The following is a 22,385-nucleotide window of genomic DNA, read 5'->3' as shown; positions in this document are numbered from 1 at the left end:
GGTCTGTGCTTGTAGTTTTAGCTTTGGTGGAAGGATAGACAGGAAGATTAAAATCCCAGATAGCTTTAGTAAACATAAATGTCAGACTCTATTTTTAAAATAACTAAAGCAAGGATGGAGGTGTGTCTCAAAGGTTATAGCACCTTGCACTAGTAAGTTCAAGGCTTTGAGTTCAAACCCCAGTACCACCAAAATTAAAATTTAAACTATCTGCCATTGTTAACTTAGAAAAAAATATAATATCCTTACAAATATACCTTAACTTAAGCATTACTTTCCTAACAACATGTGTTATCTTAGTAGTATTTGAGACTTCCAGGTTTGCATTCTGTGGTGGTTTTTTACTTAAGTTTAAACTTCTTTATGACCCATGATGACTCGATAATGCTCTCGATACTGTCCCTTCTTTACTGTGTATTTTTTTTTATTGGCATCAATGCGTTATACAAGAGGCTTTCATATTGATATATGCATTTATGCAAACATTGTATCTAGTCTTATTTTCAGTTCCTTAAAATAAGAGATCAAAAGCCAGACACTAGTGGCTCATGCCTGTAGTCCTAGCTACTCACCAGCCTGAGATCTGAAGCCAGCCCAGGCAGGAACGTCCATGAGACTCTTATCTCCAATTAACCACCCAAAAACCAGAATTGGCATCGTGGCTCAAGTAATAGACTGCTTGCCTTGAGCTGAAGAGCTCAGGGACAGTGCCCAGGCCCAGAGTTCAAGCCCCACAACTGACAGAAAAAAAAAAGATTAAGATCAGCATAACAGCTTTTCTTGTTGTGAATGTAAAATAGACAAGCCATCATTCTTCATGCCTCATGACTAAGTCACATGAAGACTTTCCCCTTGGTTTTACTGAGCAAGTTTCAATGCTGCAGTGTTGGGAAGAGAATTCCAGGACTGTTCTTCAGGAAATTATCGGGATTACAATGGCCATGAGGCAATCTCCCTGATAGCCTAACTCTTCTACCTATGAGCCACTCAGCATTGAGATTTCCCGCTTACTCCTGATTCTCCCTTATCTCATTATGATTGTAACTTTCCATTTTTTTTTCCTGTTATACAGTGTTCAAGGACCTGAAACCTTTGGTCAGTACTCAATATATAGTTTGCGTTTCAGAATGTTTGACTACATTTAGTTAGAAATAAAAATCAATGAGTTTACTACCTTTTTGAGGAGTCCCATTAGTGACAACACATCTCGAAGTGTTGTATAGAGCAAAAAACAAATTTAAATGTACATTTCATAGAACATACAGAATATCCTCAAATCCATAACTTCCCAACTTGTTACTGATCTGAGAATCAAGAAATGTCTTCTTTATCTGACTTATATATTGTAATCCCTCTGTTCATCTACCTTTATAGTAACCCTTTTTTTTGAGTAATGTTCTTATATATTAAGTCATAGATTTTAGTACTTCTTAATCATGGCTGTACATTGAACGCATGTAGGTTTGTATTTTACATTAGCAATATTTGATTGCCAAAAACTGCAACTAAAATACATTCTCCGATGTGCCCTTTGGGAAGAGGGACACGTGTACAGCTCATTCTACTTTTATCTCTATCATTGGGACAAAGTCTAATCAGAAGAGATGGGAAGGTAACACCTACCTAATTCATGACTAAAACATCAAAGAAGCACACACTAGAGTCTCAGGGAGCATTATAAAAGGTCAGCACTGCAAGCTAACAGTACTCTCAGAAGAAAAGGCCTCAATGGGTCCAGTAGTTGTCTTGGTGCTGGGTCTCTCCTGTCTGCTTCTCTTTTCAATATGGAGACAGAACTCTTGGAGAAGGAAGCTCCCTCCAGGCCCCACTCCTTTCCCAATTATTGGAAATATATTGCAGATTGATACTAAAGACATCACTAAATCTTTAACCAGTGTAAGTACTCTTCATGTTTGCCCAGTGGTCTCTGACAAGAGATAAATTAAACCATATTATAAATCTAATAGCATGATTGAGTCTTATAAAGCAAAATTCTTGTATAAAGTGTTATATGCCTGTGACTGTTCCAGTTTGTTTTTCAATCATGGAATGAAGTAATGTATTATGTGAGTGAGTTATTTTCCATTATAGTCTCAGTCACAAAATTGCAAATGTTATGGATCTTAGTTTAACAGCTATGTTTATGTTTTTTTTCCTGAAGATTCATGGTAAGGAAAGTGTTGTGATTAAATGTTCAATTAAAAAACTCAGAGCATATTACACATGGGTTTTTATTCAGAATCATCATGGAAGTTAACTTATCTGAGAGGTTGTGGAAATATCTGTGAAGATGAGATAACATAAAGACATGAAATCATTTAGGGGATACTGATGGTGTCAGAATCCACCTGGATTTTTTCATAAAATATTTGTCTGGGGCAAAGAATGCTGCTGGGGAAGAAATTGTATTGGAAGGTATTTCGTGTACTGGGGCAGCCTCTGTGGAGTCCACCCTCTGTTTCTAATGCCAATCGATCCCAAACCGTCCTGGCGTATAGAAGCACCTGTGCTGATTTAAAACTTCCAGTTTCTCATTTGTCCCATGAAGTGAGATCTCAACAGTAAGAGCTTCACAGGTTATCTGAAAGTAGTTATCTGGCTATTGATTTGGTGTGCAAATGAGAATTAAACATATCTCAAGCAAGGAATGTTCAATAGGCAGAAGTTCAACTATGAGTCTTCTATTCATTACCTATGCGGCTCTAGAAATGAATTTAGAATCTACAGACGTCTGTTTCTTTCTTTGTGAAACATGACAAGCCTGCTGTGTGTTTTCATGTGAGGATGATTTACAATGATGTATCAACTGCCTGGTCCACTGCATGGCACAGTGTAGGCCATCTCTAAATGACAGCTATAACAGACCCCCTTTATAACGTATGAACTTTGGAAATATTTGAAGTTGTGTTTGCTAAAATAAAGAAGCATAAAAAATACAATGATGGTATCAGTTTTGCTCAGGCTCAACCTAAGGAGCCAACAGTGACTTCTTCCACTAGTATTTTTTTCTTCTGATTTTCCAGTTCTCAAAAGTCTATGGCCCTGTGTTCACTCTGTATTTGGGCATGCAGCCCACTGTGGTGTTGTATGGATATGAAGCAGTGAAGGAAGCTCTGATTGACCATGCGGAGGAGTTCTCTGGAAGAGGCAGATTTCCGGTGGCTGAGAAATATGGTAAAGGCCTTGGTAAGTGTACCTATGCATGTGTGTGTATATTTGTGTGCTGGGCAGAGGAGGCGGTGGTAAGGAGGATGGAAAATGAGGCCAGATGGGTTCTTTACTCAGCGTTTGACCTTTCCTGTGGCTGTCATGTTTTGGCTTCCTTTTCTTGCTTGATTTCTCCATCCATGTATCTGCTTCCTCTCATTTAGGAATTGTTTTCAGCAATGGACACACATGGAGAGAGATGAGGCGCTTCTCACTCATGACCTTGCGGAATTTGGGGATGGGGAAGAGGAGCATTGAAGAGCGTGTTCAAGAGGAAGCCCGCTGCCTCGTGGAGGAGTTGAGGAAAACCAAGGGTGGGAGCTGCTTTATATCACTACTTTAGACACGGTTGTCAAAGGCTCCATTAAGTCCCTTCTGTCTCAGATAAGGATTCTTTTGTTTTCAAATCAGAAATTGTGAATGTGAATTTTCTTTTTTTAAATTATGCTGATACTGTGGCCTTGAACTCTGAGTTTTAAACTCTTGCTTAGCTCATGTCTGGTGCTCTACCATTTGAGCTACACCTCCAGTTCAAACTTGTTGCTGGTAAGTTACTATAAGTGTCATAGGTTTGCACATATTTGGCCATCCAGGGCTGGTTCCCAGATTTAAGCCTTCTGAGTGAGGTAGGGTTTTAGTCATGAACCACACCAGTATCTGACTAAATAGATGCATGAGTTTCATTTCTGAGGAGTTAAGGAACAATGCATGCCTCTTAACATAATTCAGGGTACGTAGTGAAGTCTTTTCAGGTCAGTGCTTGCTACATGAACAGGGTGACAATGACCCTATCAACCCTCAGAGACCCCCATATAAATGCAGCTATATGATATGCTCATTTTCATTGACATTTCAATGATTCCTCAGTACCCATGCCTGCAATTGTGGATAGGCATGATGTGGTGTAAGATATGATTCCCTTTGCTTTATTATCTCTGATTAGAAGTCACATAAAATTATTTTTCTGCAAACATAGAACAATTGTTACAGAGCAACATTAGTTATTTCTTCTTACTTAGGACTTTAGAGTTTTTATTTTCACATGTTGAGTAACTATGTGCTCTATCATGAATCTGTAAAATACACAGATTGATTAAATGATTCAATTAGCTATATTTCAACTATTATAATTCTTTATCCAGCCTTCTTTTACTATATTCTAGCTCAATTTTCAGTTTTGCCTATCACTTTTCTCCATGTTTATTAGATTTTTTGTTGAAAATCTACAGTATTTACTCCCATAACCAAATCTACTAACCTGTAATCACAATGATAGGATTGTCCACATGGATTCTAATGACCTGGCTTTTTGACTTCATTCTTCCAAATAAAGTGGAAGACTGAAAATCAGATTCAACCTATGAATGACTCACACATGCAGTCATAAAAAATCTCAATAACTTACCAAGTAACCATTTCTTTCAAAGTTAAAACAATTTTCTGAGAGCTTAGACTCATTTCAATCTTTAAGTAACCCCCATACATGAAACCAATTCAATGAATATTCTCCATTTCAAATGTCCACACCCATTCACAATGCTGTTAATTCATGATCACTTATGTCTATGATTTAAACTCAGTAACACCATACATATTCATTATTTTCCCAGTGGCAATTTCACTGTACACAGAGTGCAAAAATAATTCTTTCATTTATCTGTCAAATGCTAGAACCACAGAGATAGATGAATTTAAAATATATCAAACATATTATTCATCCCAGAATTCCAAAAGGTCAGCCTTGTCTGTAAGTTAAATTTGGTGTTTAATTAGGAATACTGTCTTTATTTCCTAAGGAAGAAATTTGCTCTTAAATATTGAAATAAATAGGAGTCTCCCATTTATTAATTTTATGTTTTGCGTGCTGTACCTGGCTTTTATATTTAATAAAAGGTTTAAATTTAGTTATTTTTAAAATCCTCATACAACATGAATGCATTCTGTTTTTTTTACCTTGGTTCCTTCTAGTATTTGAACTTTAGTACAGTCTATCTTTTTTGTTCCTCTCCATTGGAGATTCAAAAAAACTACAGGTACCTGATATTCTCTCCCTTTCTTTCTCAGTGTTGTGTAGTCTATAGGCTTGGGAAACAGATGTATTACTTCTCTGAAATGTTGATTATTAGCTGCATGAATGTCTTTTTTTTTCTAAAATAGCGTACATCTGGGATTGAATGACTATAGGTAAATGCAATTATTTTGCTCTTTGGTTTGTACTGAAGCTTCAAGTAAAGTGATATGCTGGTTTAATTCAAATGGGATATTTGCATGTTAAAGAAATTTATAAGTAAAATAGTAATAAAATGGTAAAGATGACAAAGGCTGAGTACAGTATTTCATATGCATATTTCATTTGTTTCTGACTCTTCAGGCTCACCCTGTGACCCTACCTTCATCCTGGGCTGTGCTCCCTGCAATGTCATTTGCTCCATTGTTTTTCAGAATCGTTTTGATTATAAAGACCAGAACTTCCTGAACTTGATGGAAAAATTCAATGAGAATGTCAAGATTCTGAGCTCATCATGGATGCAGGTAAAGCCAAGATCTTTTCTTCCTAAGAAAACACTTGTGGTTTTTTTTTCAACAGACCCAAATTAAATAAGGTGAGCACTAAGGTGCACACCTGGACCCAACAGTGCTATCTAAAGCATGGTAGAGTGCCATTCAGGAAGTTACTGCCTATGGCAACGTGTTCTAGCATTTTCCCTATTCTATTTTGGTAGTAGCTTCAAAGTTTCTGGTTTTATATTAAGATCCTTGATCAACTTTGAATTCATATCACCACAGGGCAAGAGAAAAAGTTGTAGTTCATTTTTCTGCAGTTCCAAAATAGAGCAATGAAGCTTGTTGGAAGTGGTTTGGGAAGCAGGGAAGGGAAGGATGAGGGAGAGTAGCAGAGGAGGTGAGTCTCATCTAGATATATTGCATAGCTGGGCCCTGTTGGCTCATGCCTAAAATGCTAGTTACCCGGGAGACTGAGACCTGGAAGATCAAGGATTGGAGCCATCCAGGGCAGAGAACTCTGCCAGATCTCATCTCTCAGTGCATCAGCAGAAAACAGGGCAGGAAATGTAGCTCCAGTAGCAGAGCACCAGCCATAAGGAAGAAAACCAACCAAGAGCCTGAGGCCCTCAGTTCAAACCTTGGTACTGACACCCAAAGGAAAGATGTATTTCATTTATATATAGACATATCAGAATGAAAGCCTTTGATAACTAACTGATGCTAAAAGAAATGGAAGAAAAAGAATATCCAGTAAACAGTTGAAAGAGATATCTAAGTTTATATTTTATATCCATTAAAAATAGTCCAAATATAGGATTGACTCAAGTTAATGAACTCAAGCAATTAATTTGATATTTCCCATTAAATCCCAAAGGGATATTCCTTTCAATTGCTTTGTTCAGTTCAAAATAGATGCCTAGTGGATCAGTGGATATCCAGGTCCTTAGTGAAGGTTTACATTTCCCAGAGGTTTGTTTTCCAATCTGACATCTTATACTATTCATACTATTACTTGGAAAGAAGTATTTTTCCTCAGAGAGGAAGCATATTAGAAACAATGGAAGCTGCTAGGGTCAGAGTGTTTGCTGATTCCACTGTGATCCTAGAGGATGAAGTAGTCTGGGGAGAAATGAGAAAATTAATTTATAAAAAATCCTCACAATGTCTTCCCTTGTACGATTCAACATGACCTAAACTCTGCAAAAATTAATAATTATGTGATCATGCAGAAGTCAGTTAGAAAATCTGGCATGAGACAGTTTTAGGGCATCCAGTCATGGGAATTGAACTCTGGGCTTGGGTGCTGCCCTTGCGCTCTTCAGCTCAAGGTAAACGCTCTACTGCTTGAGCCACAACGCCACTTCCAGTTTTCTAGTGATTTATTGGAGATAAGCGTCTCACAGAATTTCCTACCGGGGCTGGCTTTGAACTGAGATCCTCAGATCTCAGCCTCCTGAGTAGCTAGGATTACAGGTGTGAGCCACGGTCACCTGGCTTTTAGGGCATCCTTGAATCCCTCTCATTTTATATGTTCCTTCAAAATTTCCCTTTAAAATGGGAGCCATATATCATTTCTATTTACACCCATGTTTTCTATAATATGTATAGTATGTACATGCAAATATACTTTTATTTAATAAATTATTATTTTTAACTTTTAGATCTACAACCTTTATCCTGATATCCTTGATTATGTACCAGGGAGCCATAAAAGAGTACTAAAAAATGTTAATGATATAAATAGCTTTATTTTGAAGAAAATAAAAGATCACGAGGAATCACTGGATGTTAACAATCCAAGAGACTTGATTGATTATTTCCTGATTAAAATGAAACAGGTAAAATGTTAAAATTCTGCAGTTATTTGAAATCTTGAACATTTTGTGTCACATTGAATAGTGGGTGTTACTAAAGATGTTTAAACAGTCAGACCAACAGTGCTTGAAAAAATAAGCTATCAGTTATGTAAATGAATCTACACTAAACATCCTGGGAAACAAAATTAATTTGTTAAATAATTAGAATGCATTTACTCTTTTATTGTATAAAAATTGTCTGAATAAGGAGAATGAAAATGAAACAGAAACAGTTAAACAGAAACAATTGCCATGCAAAGTATTGTATCATTATATAAAGACGGGTGTCATTATTATATAATGTATAGAATAGAATGCCAAATTAGTGTGGACTTCCTATATGTTCTGTAAGATAGAATTGGCCTTGAAGAAATAATTCTGGAATGATGCTTAATTGGTCATGGTTCATCATCCTTAAAAGTTTTTTTTGTAATATTTAAAAATATATATGCATCACAGTATTATATTACTATACTTTTCATTAACAAATTAATTGTACAATGACCTCATTTGTGATATTTTATAGATGAGATTAATGTATTTTAGTCAAATTTATGTCTTCTATTATGAACTATATAGATTTTAGTGTTTTATTATTTTTTCACATAAACATATAATGAAATATACTATATAGGTAACATATATATAAAATGCACATAGATAATGCCTAGATGATAGATATATGCATAATACTGCAATCAACTAAGTATAGTTGATTCCTTCTTAGTTATCATGGGGTTACTATAACAAATTTATGACAGCCTTCTGTGAAATTATAGCAAATTCGCTTCTAACTGAAACATTTAATCTTTCCCCGGCCTCCAATTGCATTCTTGTTAGGTTCTTTTTGTCACAAATGACATCTTTAATACATTGGGTATCTATAGCATTCATCTAGGATTATTGCCTTAGGTATCTCCTTTAAAATGTGTATAAATTAAAAAAGAGTTTGAATACAAAAATATAGTATAATTAGCATTCATATTTTTCTGTAGGGGCATAGATATAACAAGGATACATACTTCTTGATATGGCATGTATTTGTTTTAGTTTCAGCTTTAGTTTCTACTTGAAAACTGACTCCCTTTAGCACTTCTTTTTTTTTTTTTTTTGTCAGTCATGGGGCTTGAACTGTGGGCCTGGGCATGGTCCCTCAGCTCTTCAGCTCATGGCTAGCACTCTACCACTTGAGCCACAGCACCAACTTTCGGTTTTCTGGTGGTTTATTGAAGAGTCTCATGGACTTTCCTGCCCAGACTGGCTTTGAACCTCTATCCTCAGATCTCAGCCTCCTGAGTAGCTAGGATTACAAGTGTGAGCAACTGCTGCCCAGCCCCTTGGCACTTCTTATATAGTAGATCTATTCATGAGAGACTCTTCTCTTTTATTTATCTTTTTTTTTGGTCAGTTGTGGGGCTTGAACTCTGGGGCCTGAGTGCTGTCCCTCAGCCCTTCAGCTCAAGGCTAGTGCTCTCCTACTTGAGCCACAGCGCCACTTCCAGTTTTTTGGAGGTTTATTGGAGATAAGGGGCTCACAGAGTTACTGCCTGGGCTGGCTTTAAACGGTGATCCTCAGATCTCAGCCTCCTGAGTAGCTAGTATTACAGGTGTGAGCAATAGCACCTGGCTACTTTTATTTATCTTAAGAGTACTAATTTCTCCTGCATGATGGTAGGATATGATATAAAATTGGTGTTTTAGTCCATGACATGGAATGATTAGGTTTTCATTCACTTAGATTTTCATTCAGTTTTCAATACTTATACAACCCAGATTATAATGGGGTATGTGCTTTGAAACTATAAAATCTCCCAATTCATTTTGACAGATGAAAGTTTTAATATTGGTGGTTGAGCACAATATTTAGAGTAATTTTAACTTAAGATTTAAGAGTAATTGTAACTTGGTGATCATAGAAAAGTCCATACAATAGATATTACCAAAGTTTGTTTAACTTGACCAATTTAAAAAGCACCTGAAGTTGATATTTTCAAATGAGATGAATCTTTTCCTAGCAAGAACAAATGTTGAGAAATTCACTTTTTAAAAATTATTTCATTACATAATATTAGCTAGACTACAAGTCATCTGGAGATTATAAAAGCATGATGGATTTAATGTTGGCCCAGGGGCCAGTGAGAAAATGATGTATTTTGACCATTTAATGATTTCCTCATTCAATATTTAAAACTTCAACCTTGGGCTGGGAAGTTGGATCAGTGGTAGAATGCTTGCCTCCCATGCATGAGGCCCTGGGTTCGATTCCTCAGCACCGCATAAGCAAAAAAGCCAGAAATGGCTAGAGGCCTTGAGCTGAAGAGCTGAGGGAGAGCGCCTAGGCCCAGACTGACACAAAACCCACCCCCCAAAAAACCCCAAAACAAAAAAACAAAAAACTGCAGCCTTGTTGGCAACCTAGTTTCGCACCATCTTCTCAGTCCTTGACACTGCTTTATGCATCCTCTCTCCTTTGTTCCAAGACAAGTTAATGTGAACACCTTTTGTCTTCATGATTAGTGTCTCTTCAGCTCATGCATTCCTAGTCCTTCCTTCTCAGGTTCCCTAGACCCCCGACTTCGTGCTTCCCATCTGCTAGCCCATCTAGTTTTTTATTTTTTTGCCCATCCTGGAGCTTGAACTCAGGGCCTGGGCACTGTTCCTGCACCTCTCTATGCTGAAGGCTAGCACTCTACCACATTAGCTATAGCACAACTTCTGGCCTTTTCTGTTTATGAGGTACTGAGGAATCAAACCCAGGGGGCTTCATGCATGCTAGGCAAGCACTCTACCACTATGCCACATTCCCAGCCTCCATCTAGGTGTTGTTTGTTTGTTTGTTTGTTTGTCATGGGGGCTGAACTCTGGTCCTGAGCACTGTCCCTCAGCTCTTCAGCTCAAGGCTAGTGCCCTACCACTTGAGACACAGCACCATTTCTGGCTTTTTTCTGCTTATGCGGTGCTGAGGAATGGAACCCAGGGCCTCATGCATGCAAGACAAGCACTCTATCACTGAGCCAACTCCCCACCCCTTTCCAATCTAGTTTTGATGAACTAATTCTTACTTCTTTTGACCTTTAGGCTTTGCTCCTTTTAGCATTTTTCACACTCAATATTGAGCATATGTAAATTTTTGATACAAGAAGTTAAATTGCAACTGGGAACTAATAACTGTAAAGCTAGCTGTTCAATTGGTTGAGATCTGAGGATCAAGGTCTGAAGCCAGCCTGGGCACAAAAGTCCCAGGGACTCTTATCTCCAATTTAAACAGTAAATAGTTCGAAGTGGATCGCCCTAGGCTTGAGCCAAAAAGTTCAAAGACAACACCCATTGCCCAAGTTCAAACCCCTGGCCCACTACCACCACCACCAAAATAGTTTAATTGCAGATTCTTGCTTCAGGTTTACACCTATGTCCCTGATTTTCCTAGTTCTATTAGTCAATCTTCTGATACTTTAAAATTAGAGAAAATTCACTTATTAGTGACTTAAACTTTACTGTATCGGTTAGAGTAACGACAGCACAGTAGGCCTGAAGCCTTAGCCTCAGCTAGTCACTACCCCATGTCATTGTGCTTTTCTCTTGGTCTTTTATTCTACAACTTCATACCACTGTGAGATACTGTAACTTCAATGTCATCACATGTTCTGGTAAATAATATAATTGTATTAAATCTTAGGACCAGGAAAATCACAAGGAGCCATCAGAATTTACTACTGAAGGCTTGACAATTGCTGCATTGGATTTATTTGGTGCTGGGACAGAAACGACAAGCACAACACTGAGATACTCCCTGCTGCTCCTGCTGAAGCACCCCCATGTCACAGGTAGGTGAATTCCAGGAAAATATAGGAAAGACACTGCTAGCGATTTGCATTGTCAAATGTCACACAGCCCAACATCCTGTGCCATCAGCTGACATCAGAGAGAAGTGATCAGAACAGGCTATAGGAATAGGAACAAGACTGTGCTCTGGTGTCCTGATTTTATAGTAAGTAATTATTGGAAAACAGGTTAAGCATAAATTGACATAAGTTACATATTGATTTTACACCAAAAATTCCAGTTTTTATAATAGGCAAGTTTTTTACTATACCTTTCCTTATTCTAACAATTCTAATGTTAGCATAGACCAAAGAGACCTCTTGTCACTAATACATAAGTACAAGTCCTAGAAATTAATGAGGGTGTCTGGGACATGTTCTAAAGACAGACTCATTAGAAAGGTATTATTGCGGCAGAAGCCATACCTGAAGGAATTTTACAATTTCAGAAGTCTAACTTTGTGAAATTTATGTTTTATAAAGTAAGGATTTTAAAAGACACCCATAATTTTTCTATTACAATGTTATTTTATATTTAAAGAGTTCTAGTTGAAGAAATACTGTGGAAAGATTTAGGAAATAATGATAAAATAATTTTAAATGAGAATTAGTCCTATGATTTTTTTTTTTTAATTTTTTTTATTGTAGAGATACTATACAGAGGGTTACAGTTACATGAGTGAGGTAATGAGTACACTTCCACTTCCTCTTGAACATTGTTACCCCCTCCATTGTTTTCCCCCTACCATCCCCTCCCTCCCTCCCTTCCCCAAGGTTCTTTTTTTTTTTTTTTTTTTGATCGTGATTAAGTGATTACTTAATTTCCGGAAATTCACAGTATTGTGGAATAATGATGTTCATTTAAAGTCACAAGTTCATTCTAACTTTCCTGGAGCAAATTGTCTATCACAGTCTGTAATATATAACGGTGCTCATATGTTATATACCATATATGTGATCAGCAGCATGGGGATATTTGGTAGTGGTTCAACCAGATGAGTGGGAGTTCTTTGTTTCTTAAGTCCTGTTAGTTTTGTCATATCACCTAACATTTTGGATTCATCATCCACTTATCAGGGAGACCATGTACTGTTTGTCTCTTCGTTCTTGGCTTACCTCGCTCAACATGATTCCTTCTAGCTCCATCCATTTCCCTGCAAATGCCATTATTTTGTCATTTCTAATGGCTGCATAATATTCCATTGTGTATAGATACCACAATTTTTGGATCCATTCATCTGTGGTGGGGCATCTAGGTTGTTTCCATATCCTAGCTATTGCGAACAGTGCTGCAATAAACATGGAGGTGCACGTGTCCTTGTATATTGGTTCCTGTTGTTCAGGGTAGATGCCTAGAAGTGGTATGACTGGGTCGTAAGGGAGGTCAATCTTTAGCTTTCTAAGGACCCTCCAGACTGCTTTCCAAAGTGGTTGTATGAGTGTACATTCCCACCAGCAGTGTAATAGCGTTCCTCGTTCTCCACATCCCCTCCAGCATTTGTCGTTGGCTGATTTGTGGATGTGGGACATTCTGACTGGGGTAAGGTGGTATCTCAGGGTTGTCTTTATTTGCATTTCCTTCACCACCAGGGATGATGAACATTTCCTCATGTGTTTCTTTGCCATTTTTATTTCTTCATTTGAGAAGTCCCTCTTTAGTTCCCTTGCCCATTTAGTAATTGGTGTGTTGGGTTTGGGAGGGATTAGTTTCTTGAGTTCCCTGTATATACAGGATGTTAACCCCTTGTCTGATATATTGCTGGTAAATATTTTTTCCCAATTAGTTGGTTGTCTTTCTAGCTTGGTTGCGATAGCTTTATCTGTGCAGAAGCTTTTTATTTTAAGGTAGTCCCATTTGTCGAGTCTCTCTCCAATTTGTTGTGACCCTGGGACTCTGTTCAGGAAGTTCCTTCCTGTGCCTATTAGTTCAAGTGTCTCTCCTACTCTGTCCTGCAGTAGTTTCAGAGATTCAGGTTTAATGTTAAGGTCTTTAATCCATTTTGAGTTGATGTTGGTGCATGGTGATAGGCTGGGGTCCACTTTTAGTTTTCTGCATGTGGCTGCCCAGTTTTCCCAGCACCAGCGGTTGAAGAGGCTGTGTTTCTTCCATTGTATGTCTTTGGCTCCTTTGTCGAATATCAGCTGGCTGTAGGCCTGTGGATTTATTTCTGGATCTTCTATTCTGTTCCATTGGTCTTCGGGTCTGTTTTTGTGCCAGTACCATGCTGTCTTTGTTATTATAGCTCTGTAGTAGAGTTTGAAGTTCGGCATGGATAGCCCTCCCATATTGTCTTTATCCCCTAGAATTGTTTTGGCTATTCTAGGTCTTTTGTTGTTCCATATGAATTTTTGGACTGTTTTCTGTATTTCAGTGATGTACGTCATTGGGATTTTAATAGGAATTGCGTTGAATTTGTATATTAGTTTTGGAAGTATTACCATCTTTACTATATTAAGTCGGCCTATCCAGGAGCATGGGAGGTCTTTCCATTTCCTAGTGTCTTCTGCAATTTCTTTCTTTAACTTTTTATAGTTCTCATTAAATAGTTCTTTTACATCTTTGGTTAGGTTAATTCCTAAATATTTTATTTTTCGGGAGGTTATTGTGAATGGGGTTGCTCCCTTTATTTCCCTCTCTTCCTGTACATTATCAGTTAGTCCTATGATTAAACAAATGAGAGGAGAATACTAGACAGATAAGAAGTCATATCCTTACAAATATCCTTACCCTCAGGGTAGATGTAATTGTAAAATAACTGAGCCAGATACATGATACTTTCACCTAAATGTGATAACAGGAAAAGTTCTAAGGGAAGAAAAACCAAGCTATGTCTATAAAATTCCCTTAAAGTTTCCTAGTTAGAAATAACAAGTGTTGAAGAAGATAGAAAACGCATTTAGCAAACAGACTCTATACTCACCACAGCTCCATTCATCAGGTGAAAAGAAAGACTCTCTCTCCACAGAAATTTGAACCTGGGAAACTCTGTACTCAGAATTTTGAGTAAAGACAGTGAAGTGTAAAAATGAGAGGTCTGGTAAAGCCCTCTTGTTGTTTGTGATGCACACTTTTTATCTAATACTTGTTTCCTGAAATTCATCAGAAAAGTATATCCCCAGAGTGAAGAACTGTAAGAACCTCCATTTACCAATTTGATAGAAGATTCTCTCCAAGTGTGAAGCAGAACAAAGGGAATAAAAGCACCCACTCTGCATAAGGTTGTAACATTTCAAAACACCAGGATTAGAAAGGTCATCACAACTTCCAGAAAGACACAATTAAGTCTTATGTAAAGAGAAGGTGGAGATTGCATAAGAATTCTTTCTTTCTTTCTTTCTTTCTTTTTCTTTGGGGTCCAGTCTTGGGGCCTGAACTCTGGGCGTGGGCACTGTTCTTCAGCTATTCAGCTCAAGGCTATCGCTCTACCATTTGAGCCATAGCACCACTTCCAGCTTTGTTTTTTCAATCGAACCCAGGGCCTCAGGCATGCAAGGCAAGCGCTCTACCACTGAGCCACCTTCCCAGCCCCTACATAAGAATTGTTAAGAGTAACTACTACCTATGTATTGATAAGAAAAGGTGGAAGAGTTAGACTTCCATATCACCTTTAACCTCATATCCCATTTTCTTTGTTTTCCCATAAAATATAATATAATGTATTTCATTCAGCTATCTAAAACCAAGATAAAGAAAATTATGGGCTCCAGAAACTAGGACAGAAAGGTCATGGAGTACTCTCAGACTGTCACTGAGGCTGCTAGAAACTCAACTTAGGAAATAACCACATCAGAACAAACCAGAAACCAATGATGCAAGGAGGGGAGACACTGTGAATGAAGAAGACATGGACAAGTGTCTTACATTTCCTACTTACTGAGCATATATTGCGAGACATTATAAACACCTATTTGTATATTTGCAAATAATTCTAACTCAGGAAATAGAAAATCATGAACTGATATGAAAGACAAGGGAAGTAGAATAAATAGAAAGTAATCCTAGTTTTCACTCAGGGAAGGATATTAATTAACATTAGCAATGTCAATGAAGTGAGGAGAAATGTGCATATGTATTTCCATGTATCTATTGTAGATGTGGCTAAATATTTGAGATAGAGATGTAAATGCAAATTTTGATCTCACATATTAGGAAATCCATAAATATTCTCTAAAAGTGATTAAAAAAATCAACCAGGCACCTGCACCAGTGGCCCATGCCTGTAATCCTACCTACTCACGAGGCTAAGATCTAAGGATCATAGTTTGAAGCCCATCTAGACAGGAAGGCCTGTGAAACTCTTATCTGCAATGAACTACTCAGAAAAAGCCAGGAGTGTTTCTGTGGCTCAGGAACAGCACAGCACCCAGGCCCTGAGTTCAAGCCCCAAGTCTGGCAAAAAAAATGGGGGAAAAAAAGAAAAAAGAATGAACCATTATTTAGAAATATGAAGATAAGTTTCCAAGGCAGATACTAGAATGTCCAATATGGGGATCATTAGAAAGTGGTCGTTTAATAGTAGTATTATTGCAAATTACACATATGCATGCACAAACAGACACACTATTTGTATAATGTTTAAATCAAAACATTGGTTTTGACATTAAAATCAAACATTGGTTTGATTTTAACATAAACAGTGTTTCTTTTTTAAAGGACTGTCATTTCTTCTTCTGCATTTTTATTAGTGTAAATTAATTGTACAAAAAAGTTAGTGCTGATACTTCCATATATATAGGTATATACACACACACACACACACACACACACACACACACACTATATAACCTTCTTTTGTATCATTCAGCAGTGTATAAAAGAATTTCAATTCAACACATCAGTTCATGAATTACAATGCATCTTCAACAATTTCACTCCTTACAATGTATTTTAATCCGAATTTTCACTTACTTGTATTCTGTTTACTTTTTGAATTATATTTATTTCTTTCCATATCAATTATAGAAGGTAAATTCTTTCTTTAAAGACATAATTTCTTCTATATATTAATAGAGATTGAAAATCACTTTATGGTGAATCACTGCTTTTACAGCAAAAACATTTCTGAATTAGAACAAAATCGAAATATTTTATTAACATCTTAAACATCATACTGTTGTCATTCTTAGAGCCATTTATATTATTGTCTAGCCCATGGATTACCATTCATATTTGTAGAGATTTGGGAAATCTGGAGATATAAGTGAAGATAATAATGTTCTCAAAAATATACTTTTATTGTTAATATTTTATTTCCCTTATTTTGTAATGTTTTATGATAACAGTAGCAAAACTATATAGTACCTATAACAATAAAGGTATTTTACTTTAATATTTAAGGTACATTACATGTACATGAATAGTTTTTTGTTTTTTTGTGTATTTTTTTACAAGAAGCTAAATTTTTACGAATATGTTAATGCATTTAAGGCTACTTAATAGGACAGTGAGGTGTGTATATATTGAAGTCTAAGCATTCCATGGGACATTTATTTTTTTTTACCTTGAATCGTGTTCAGATACATAAACCATGAGTTTTATGAAGCACTGACTTACTCTGATCAATGTGCCACTTTTCTCCTGTTTCACCATTTCTTATTATGTCTCATCAGCTAAAGTGAAGGAAGAGATTGACCGTGTGATTGGCAGGCACCACAGCCCCTGCATGCAGGAGAGGAGCCAAATGCCCTACACAGATGCTGTGCTGCATGAGATCCAGAGATACATTGATCTTGTACCCATGAGCCTGCCCCATGCAGTGACCCGTGATGTTAAATTCAGAGGGTATGTCATCCCCAAGGTGAGCTTGTTTCTTCTATCCCTGAGCTTCCAGAGACCCTGAGTTTCTGAGTTGCTTTTCTTTCCTTTTTTTTTTTTTTTGGGTCGGATTGTGAACTCTGGGCCTGGGCACTGTCCCTTAGCTCTTCAGCTCAAGGCTAGCACTCTACCACTTCAGCCACAGCGCCACTTCTGACTTTTTTCCCCTGCTTATGTGATGCTGAGGAATCGAACCCAGGGACTCATGCATGCGAAGCAAGCATACTACCACTGAGCCACCTTCCCAGCCCTCCATTGAGTTTTTAATTTGATTTATATAGCTTTTAATTTCCAAAATAGTAGTTTCTTTTTTTTAAAGATTTCTGTATCTTTATTGAAGGCATTGTTTGCCTTACTTCATTCAGATATTTATTTGTATTGTCTTTAAATTCACTCATGTTTTTATATATGTCCTTTTTCATTTTATTGATCATTCTTGTAGTCTTGTTTTGAGTTCTTTGGGCTTTCTTCTTCTTCAATATCCTTTATGTCTATTTCTATAGAATTGTTAAACTTCGGAGATATTTGCCTTTTAAAAATATTTTCTGTGTTCATATTTATTAGTTCTGAAGCCAGTTCATTGGTTGGAAGTCTTCATTACCTGTAGACAAGAAGATTGAACTAAGTGATTTTCATTTTATCTTAACTATTTGTTTTGATTTTTGTTGGTCATGGGGCTTGAACTCAGAACCTGGGCACTGTCACTGACTTTTTGCTCTAGAGTAGTGCTCTATCACTTTGAGCCACAGCTCCACTTCTGGTTTTCTGGTGGTTATTTGGAGATAAGATCCTCACAAATTTTCTTGTGTGGGCTGGCTTTGAACTGCAGTCCTCAGATCTCAGCCCCCTGAGTAGCTAGGTTTACAGGTGTGAGCCTCTGGCACCTGGCTTTATATACATATATAAATATATATATATATGTATAGATCTATATAGATCTAGGTATATATGTATAGATCTATATGTAAGTATATATAGATATAGCTCTCTCTACATATATTATATATATTATATAATTAGCTTAGCTCATCTGTGTGTATTATTCCCAGGGCACAACTGTATTGCCATCATTGACGTCTGTACTATATGACCACAAGGAATTCCATAACCCAGAGATGTTTGACCCTGGCCACTTTCTGGATGAAAGTGGAAACTTTAAGAAAAGTGACTACTTCATGCCTTTCTCAACAGGTAATAAAATTTTATTCCCATAATTCAAAATAACTTTGGGGGCGGGAGGGGGATGTCAGTTGGAACCTATATAAATCCTCCTTTGGGACTGATACATTTGCCCTAAGCTTGTGATTAGGAGCAGCACTCTCAATGCCCATGTACTTTCTTGTTCATGATGCATCCTCACTGTTTGACCAGATCAGTGAGGCTTCAGTTTCTCTGTGCATTTCTTCCACATTCAGCAAGGTAAAGCAAGCAATTCTGGCATTCTTTCTTTACATATTTCATAATGATCTCTTCCTAAACAGTAAAACTCATTTAGAATGGCCTCACTCACAATGAGAAAGATGATCTCATCACAAGTCCCTCCCCCATCTTTCTGGCATTTATCACTCCCAGGCTCCTCTACAGAATGAAATGTCTCCCAAAAGACATGGAAGAACACCAAAGAACGGTGAGGGAAGATCATCACAGATTACAAGACATCAGAATTTGTAGGGTGGAGTATTAACCAATTGATCACTTTCTTGTACCCCAATATTAAACAGAAAATGAACTAAGGAACATTGTAAGACATTTTGGTACTTCAAAGGGGACAGAGAGTAGACAGAAGACAGAGCAGAGCATTTTTAAGAAAGTTATGAACCACAAGAGCAGACCATTTACCCTCAGCCCAAAGTGTCAGAAAGTGTCAGATGATCTTTTGCACATATCAGGGGCCTGTGTCAGATATCCCACAATGATCACAGACCACTTGCTCTTCTTTTGATCCAAGATATGTGTCTTGGATATTGTATCTCGACACCTGCAGTATGTGTGCTGTGTGTCTGGCCAGGGAGCAGCCTTCCTGTTCTGATGCTGTGACTTTTTGTCTTTTTTTTTTGTTCATTTTTGTTGTTATTGTTGTTGGTTGTGAGGTTTGAACTGAGGGCCTGGCTGCTATCCCTGACCTTTTTTGCTCAAGGCTAGAGGTTTGAGCCACAGCTTCATTTCTGGTTTTCTGGTGGTTAATTGAAGATGAGAGTCTCATCCACTTTCTTAGCCCATGCTGGCTTCAAATCACCAGCCTTAAATTTCATCCTCCTGAGTAGCTAGGATTGTAGGCATGAGCCATTGGTGTCCAGCTAATGCTGGGACCTTTGATATCTGCTTTATATCAGTCACATAGATACCATGGGGAAAGCAGTAATCTCTCTTCAAATAATCACTTGATTACACAAAGGGAAACATTAAATAATGAGAAAATTATGCTTTCAGATGATTTTGTGCTTCAGTGAAACTCTGGATATGATATTTGGGAAACTGACTGAGAACAAGTATTTAAAAAAATAGTATTTCACTTTAACTTCATTTATTTTTTGTTTGTGTGGTGCCAAGCATTGAACGCAGGGCCTCATGCCTGCTAAACAAGCGCTCTACCACTGTGCCACATTGCCAGGCGAGGGCAAGTTTTTATGGCTTGAAGGAAACAAAATGTGGTCTGGGTCTTGGTGTCTGTAAGGAAAAGTGTCATAGACAAAAGGAATTACAGGATATAATATATTTAAACTTGTTTACCTTAAGTGGATAAAATGGAGAGTAGAGCTGTCAATATTAAAATGTAAAAAGTGTTCATTGAACATTTTTCTAGGCACAGGTTACATGAGCAATAGGAATGGGTTTTCTTAGAAAAGCACAGATATCTCTAGAAAATACAAAGTTTATCAAAATTTTATAAATAGAATAATAAAACCCCATGAAAATTGTAATAAATGAAAATCTAGTATTATTTTAATTCCTCACCAACACTTCATAAAAGAATTATTAGCATCCTTATTTAATATATGAAGAAACTAAGGCTCAGATACTTTAAATAACTCATCCACATGGGTAATAAGTGACAGAATCAAGATTTGACTTTTGAGTTGACTTTGAAAGCAGTGTTTCCATGGGATGAATTCCACTTAGAGTCAAGGGAAGGTCTAGTCCTCCACTCCTAAATGTGTATCACTCCACAGACCCAAAGATTTGAGGAAATCCCAAAGTACATGGTCACAGGCCTTCCTCATAAGTAAGGTTAATAGTAAGAGAGAAGAAATAGGAGTAGGCCTTCAGGTTGAGGATAAACAATTAATTCCTCATCTCAACTGCTGGGAAAAAATAAGATTGGAAGCTTAATTGTCTTCCAGAATTATGATTCCTTCCTTTTGCAGGGAACATAGTACAGTATCTGACATACTAATTCAGCAACCTCCAACTCATTATAGAGAGAAAGAGAAAAGGGCAAAGAGAGGAGGAAAAATTTTTAAAAAGAGCATTTGTCACATAGAAATATTTAGTAAAAGGTTTACATAAAGATGGTAATCTATTTTTCTTTTAAATATAATTTGGTTTAGTATGGTTTGCCTTTGGATTTTTTTTTTAAAGACAGGATCTTAAAAATGTAGCTCAAATTGGTTACCAACTCAAGATTCTTCTGGCTTAGCCTCCCGTAGTGGAATTACAGATATGTGCTGCCGTTCTTAGATTATAAACAAAAACAACAACAAAAACAAAACTTTTAATGATGTATGTTAAGATTACGTGTTAGGTAGACAAATAGTTTCTCTGCCTTCCCTGTGTACTTCCATGCATCTATCTGCTATGCAATTGGTAATTCTTTGAACAAAGATTGACACTTTCTTTTGCCAGTTACAAATGCAGTGCTTCATACTCTCACACTTCCATACATGAAGTCATTTCCTGCTTTGACTTTTTTTCTTTAAATTTCAGGCAAAAGGATTTGTGTTGGAGAAGGCCTGGCCCGCATGGAGCTGTTTTTATTCCTAACCACCATTTTACAGAATTTCAACCTGAAATCTCTCGTGGAGCCACAGGACATTGATACCACTCCAGTTCTGAATGGGTTAATCTCTGTGCCACCATCATACCAGCTGAGCTTCATTCCAGTGTAAAGAAGAGCTCTGCTGTCTGGCTCCAGCTGTGCAGCAATCTGCTGTTCCCTTCCCTGAGGCATCACCCACCTCCTTCCCCTGCCAGGGATGCTTTCCTGTCCTCTCTTCTCACATCTCCCCTCTCCCTCCCAGATCCAGGAAGATCCATTCTCCATTTGGGAGGGTTTCCTGTGTCACTGTACTATCATATCTATAGTCCCCTTTGTTTAGAATATCCTAAACATAGTCTTATTCACAACCCCACCTGTTAATACTTACCTAATGCTGATTTACTAATATGCTAGGATGGCAAAACCATAAAATGATGACCATGTGACAACACAGACTCATTTCTCTGTATATTATCCATAATATTATTTTTCATGCCTTTGGTCATTGTTGGACTTTGCTACTTTGTTCAAAATTCAGTGACACAATGAAACAAATGAGTCCCATGTTGTCCCCATTACAGCAAGCACTGGCAATGGGAAGGGAAGATGGTAGGAAAACTCCTTGGCTATGTCACCTGTCATATCTGGAGATGTGGATTTAACAAACAAAAGCAATGTCCAGAAGCAGCTCCTCCTGGAGGAAAATGTTGAGACAGACATAGACAGAATAAACATTAAAGGCTAGTGTTCACATCTTTATTTTGGTGTTAGTGTGAACAAAAAATAAAATCAAAATACTCTTGTCAATTGATCTTTGCACTTGAAAGGAGATATGATTTTGTTTTCATGTTGAAAATCATCTGCTTTATAATTTTTATTTATGCACATCAATTGTACATTTTAAGATGTTTCATATCTGCATACAATTTACTTTGACCATACCATTTTCCCTTCACTTTTGGCAGTACTAAGTTTTAAATTCAGGGCTTTATTCTTCCTAGAAAAGAACTCTACTGATTGGACTGTCTCCTGCATGTTTTTCTGCTTTGTGCACATTGTTTTACACTGAACATAAATATGATAACAGTTATAATAAGGGCACTAAATAATTTCTCCCATTTCATTTTTGAAACCTTCACAATTGTGCATCTAATGCACAATTTCCCCTTCCTTCTACCTTGTCATGTATCACATGAGAAGTAACA

At 37.2% G+C, this 22,385-nt stretch overlaps 1 protein-coding gene across 1 annotated transcript; it reads left to right on the top strand.

Moving 5' to 3' along the window:
- The first annotated feature begins 1,662 nt into the window (after positions 1-1,662).
- LOC138826161 (cytochrome P450 2C5-like) lies at positions 1,663-21,991 on the top strand. Its single transcript, XM_070021262.1, has 9 exons — positions 1,663-1,896; positions 3,024-3,186; positions 3,372-3,521; positions 5,579-5,739; positions 7,374-7,550; positions 11,245-11,392; positions 17,000-17,187; positions 18,254-18,395; positions 21,129-21,991. The coding sequence occupies exons 1-9, from the start codon at positions 1,729-1,731 to the stop codon at positions 21,308-21,310; spliced, it is 1,479 nt and encodes a 492-aa protein (XP_069877363.1). The 5' UTR covers positions 1,663-1,728; the 3' UTR covers positions 21,311-21,991.
- Positions 21,992-22,385: the final 394 nt, after the last annotated feature.

This window comes from Dipodomys merriami, unplaced genomic scaffold (assembly GCF_024711535.1).
Source record: "Dipodomys merriami isolate MVZ:Mamm:240054 unplaced genomic scaffold, mDipMer1.0.p SCAF_14, whole genome shotgun sequence".
In the NCBI taxonomy this organism is placed as follows: Eukaryota; Metazoa; Chordata; class Mammalia; order Rodentia; family Heteromyidae; genus Dipodomys; species Dipodomys merriami.
Note: the sequence above shows the minus strand (reverse complement) of the source record. Positions and strands in the feature narration are given on the sequence as shown.

Coding starts and splice junctions, on each gene's coding strand:
- LOC138826161 (XM_070021262.1), top strand. CDS start 1,729: ATGGGTCCAGTAGTTGTCTTGGTGCTGGGTCTCTCCTGTCTGCTTCTC. Junction 11,393..16,999: donor GAAGCACCCCCATGTCACAG/GTAGGTGAATTC, acceptor ATGTCTCATCAG/CTAAAGTGAAGGAAGAGATT. Junction 17,188..18,253: donor GAGGGTATGTCATCCCCAAG/GTGAGCTTGTTT, acceptor TATTATTCCCAG/GGCACAACTGTATTGCCATC.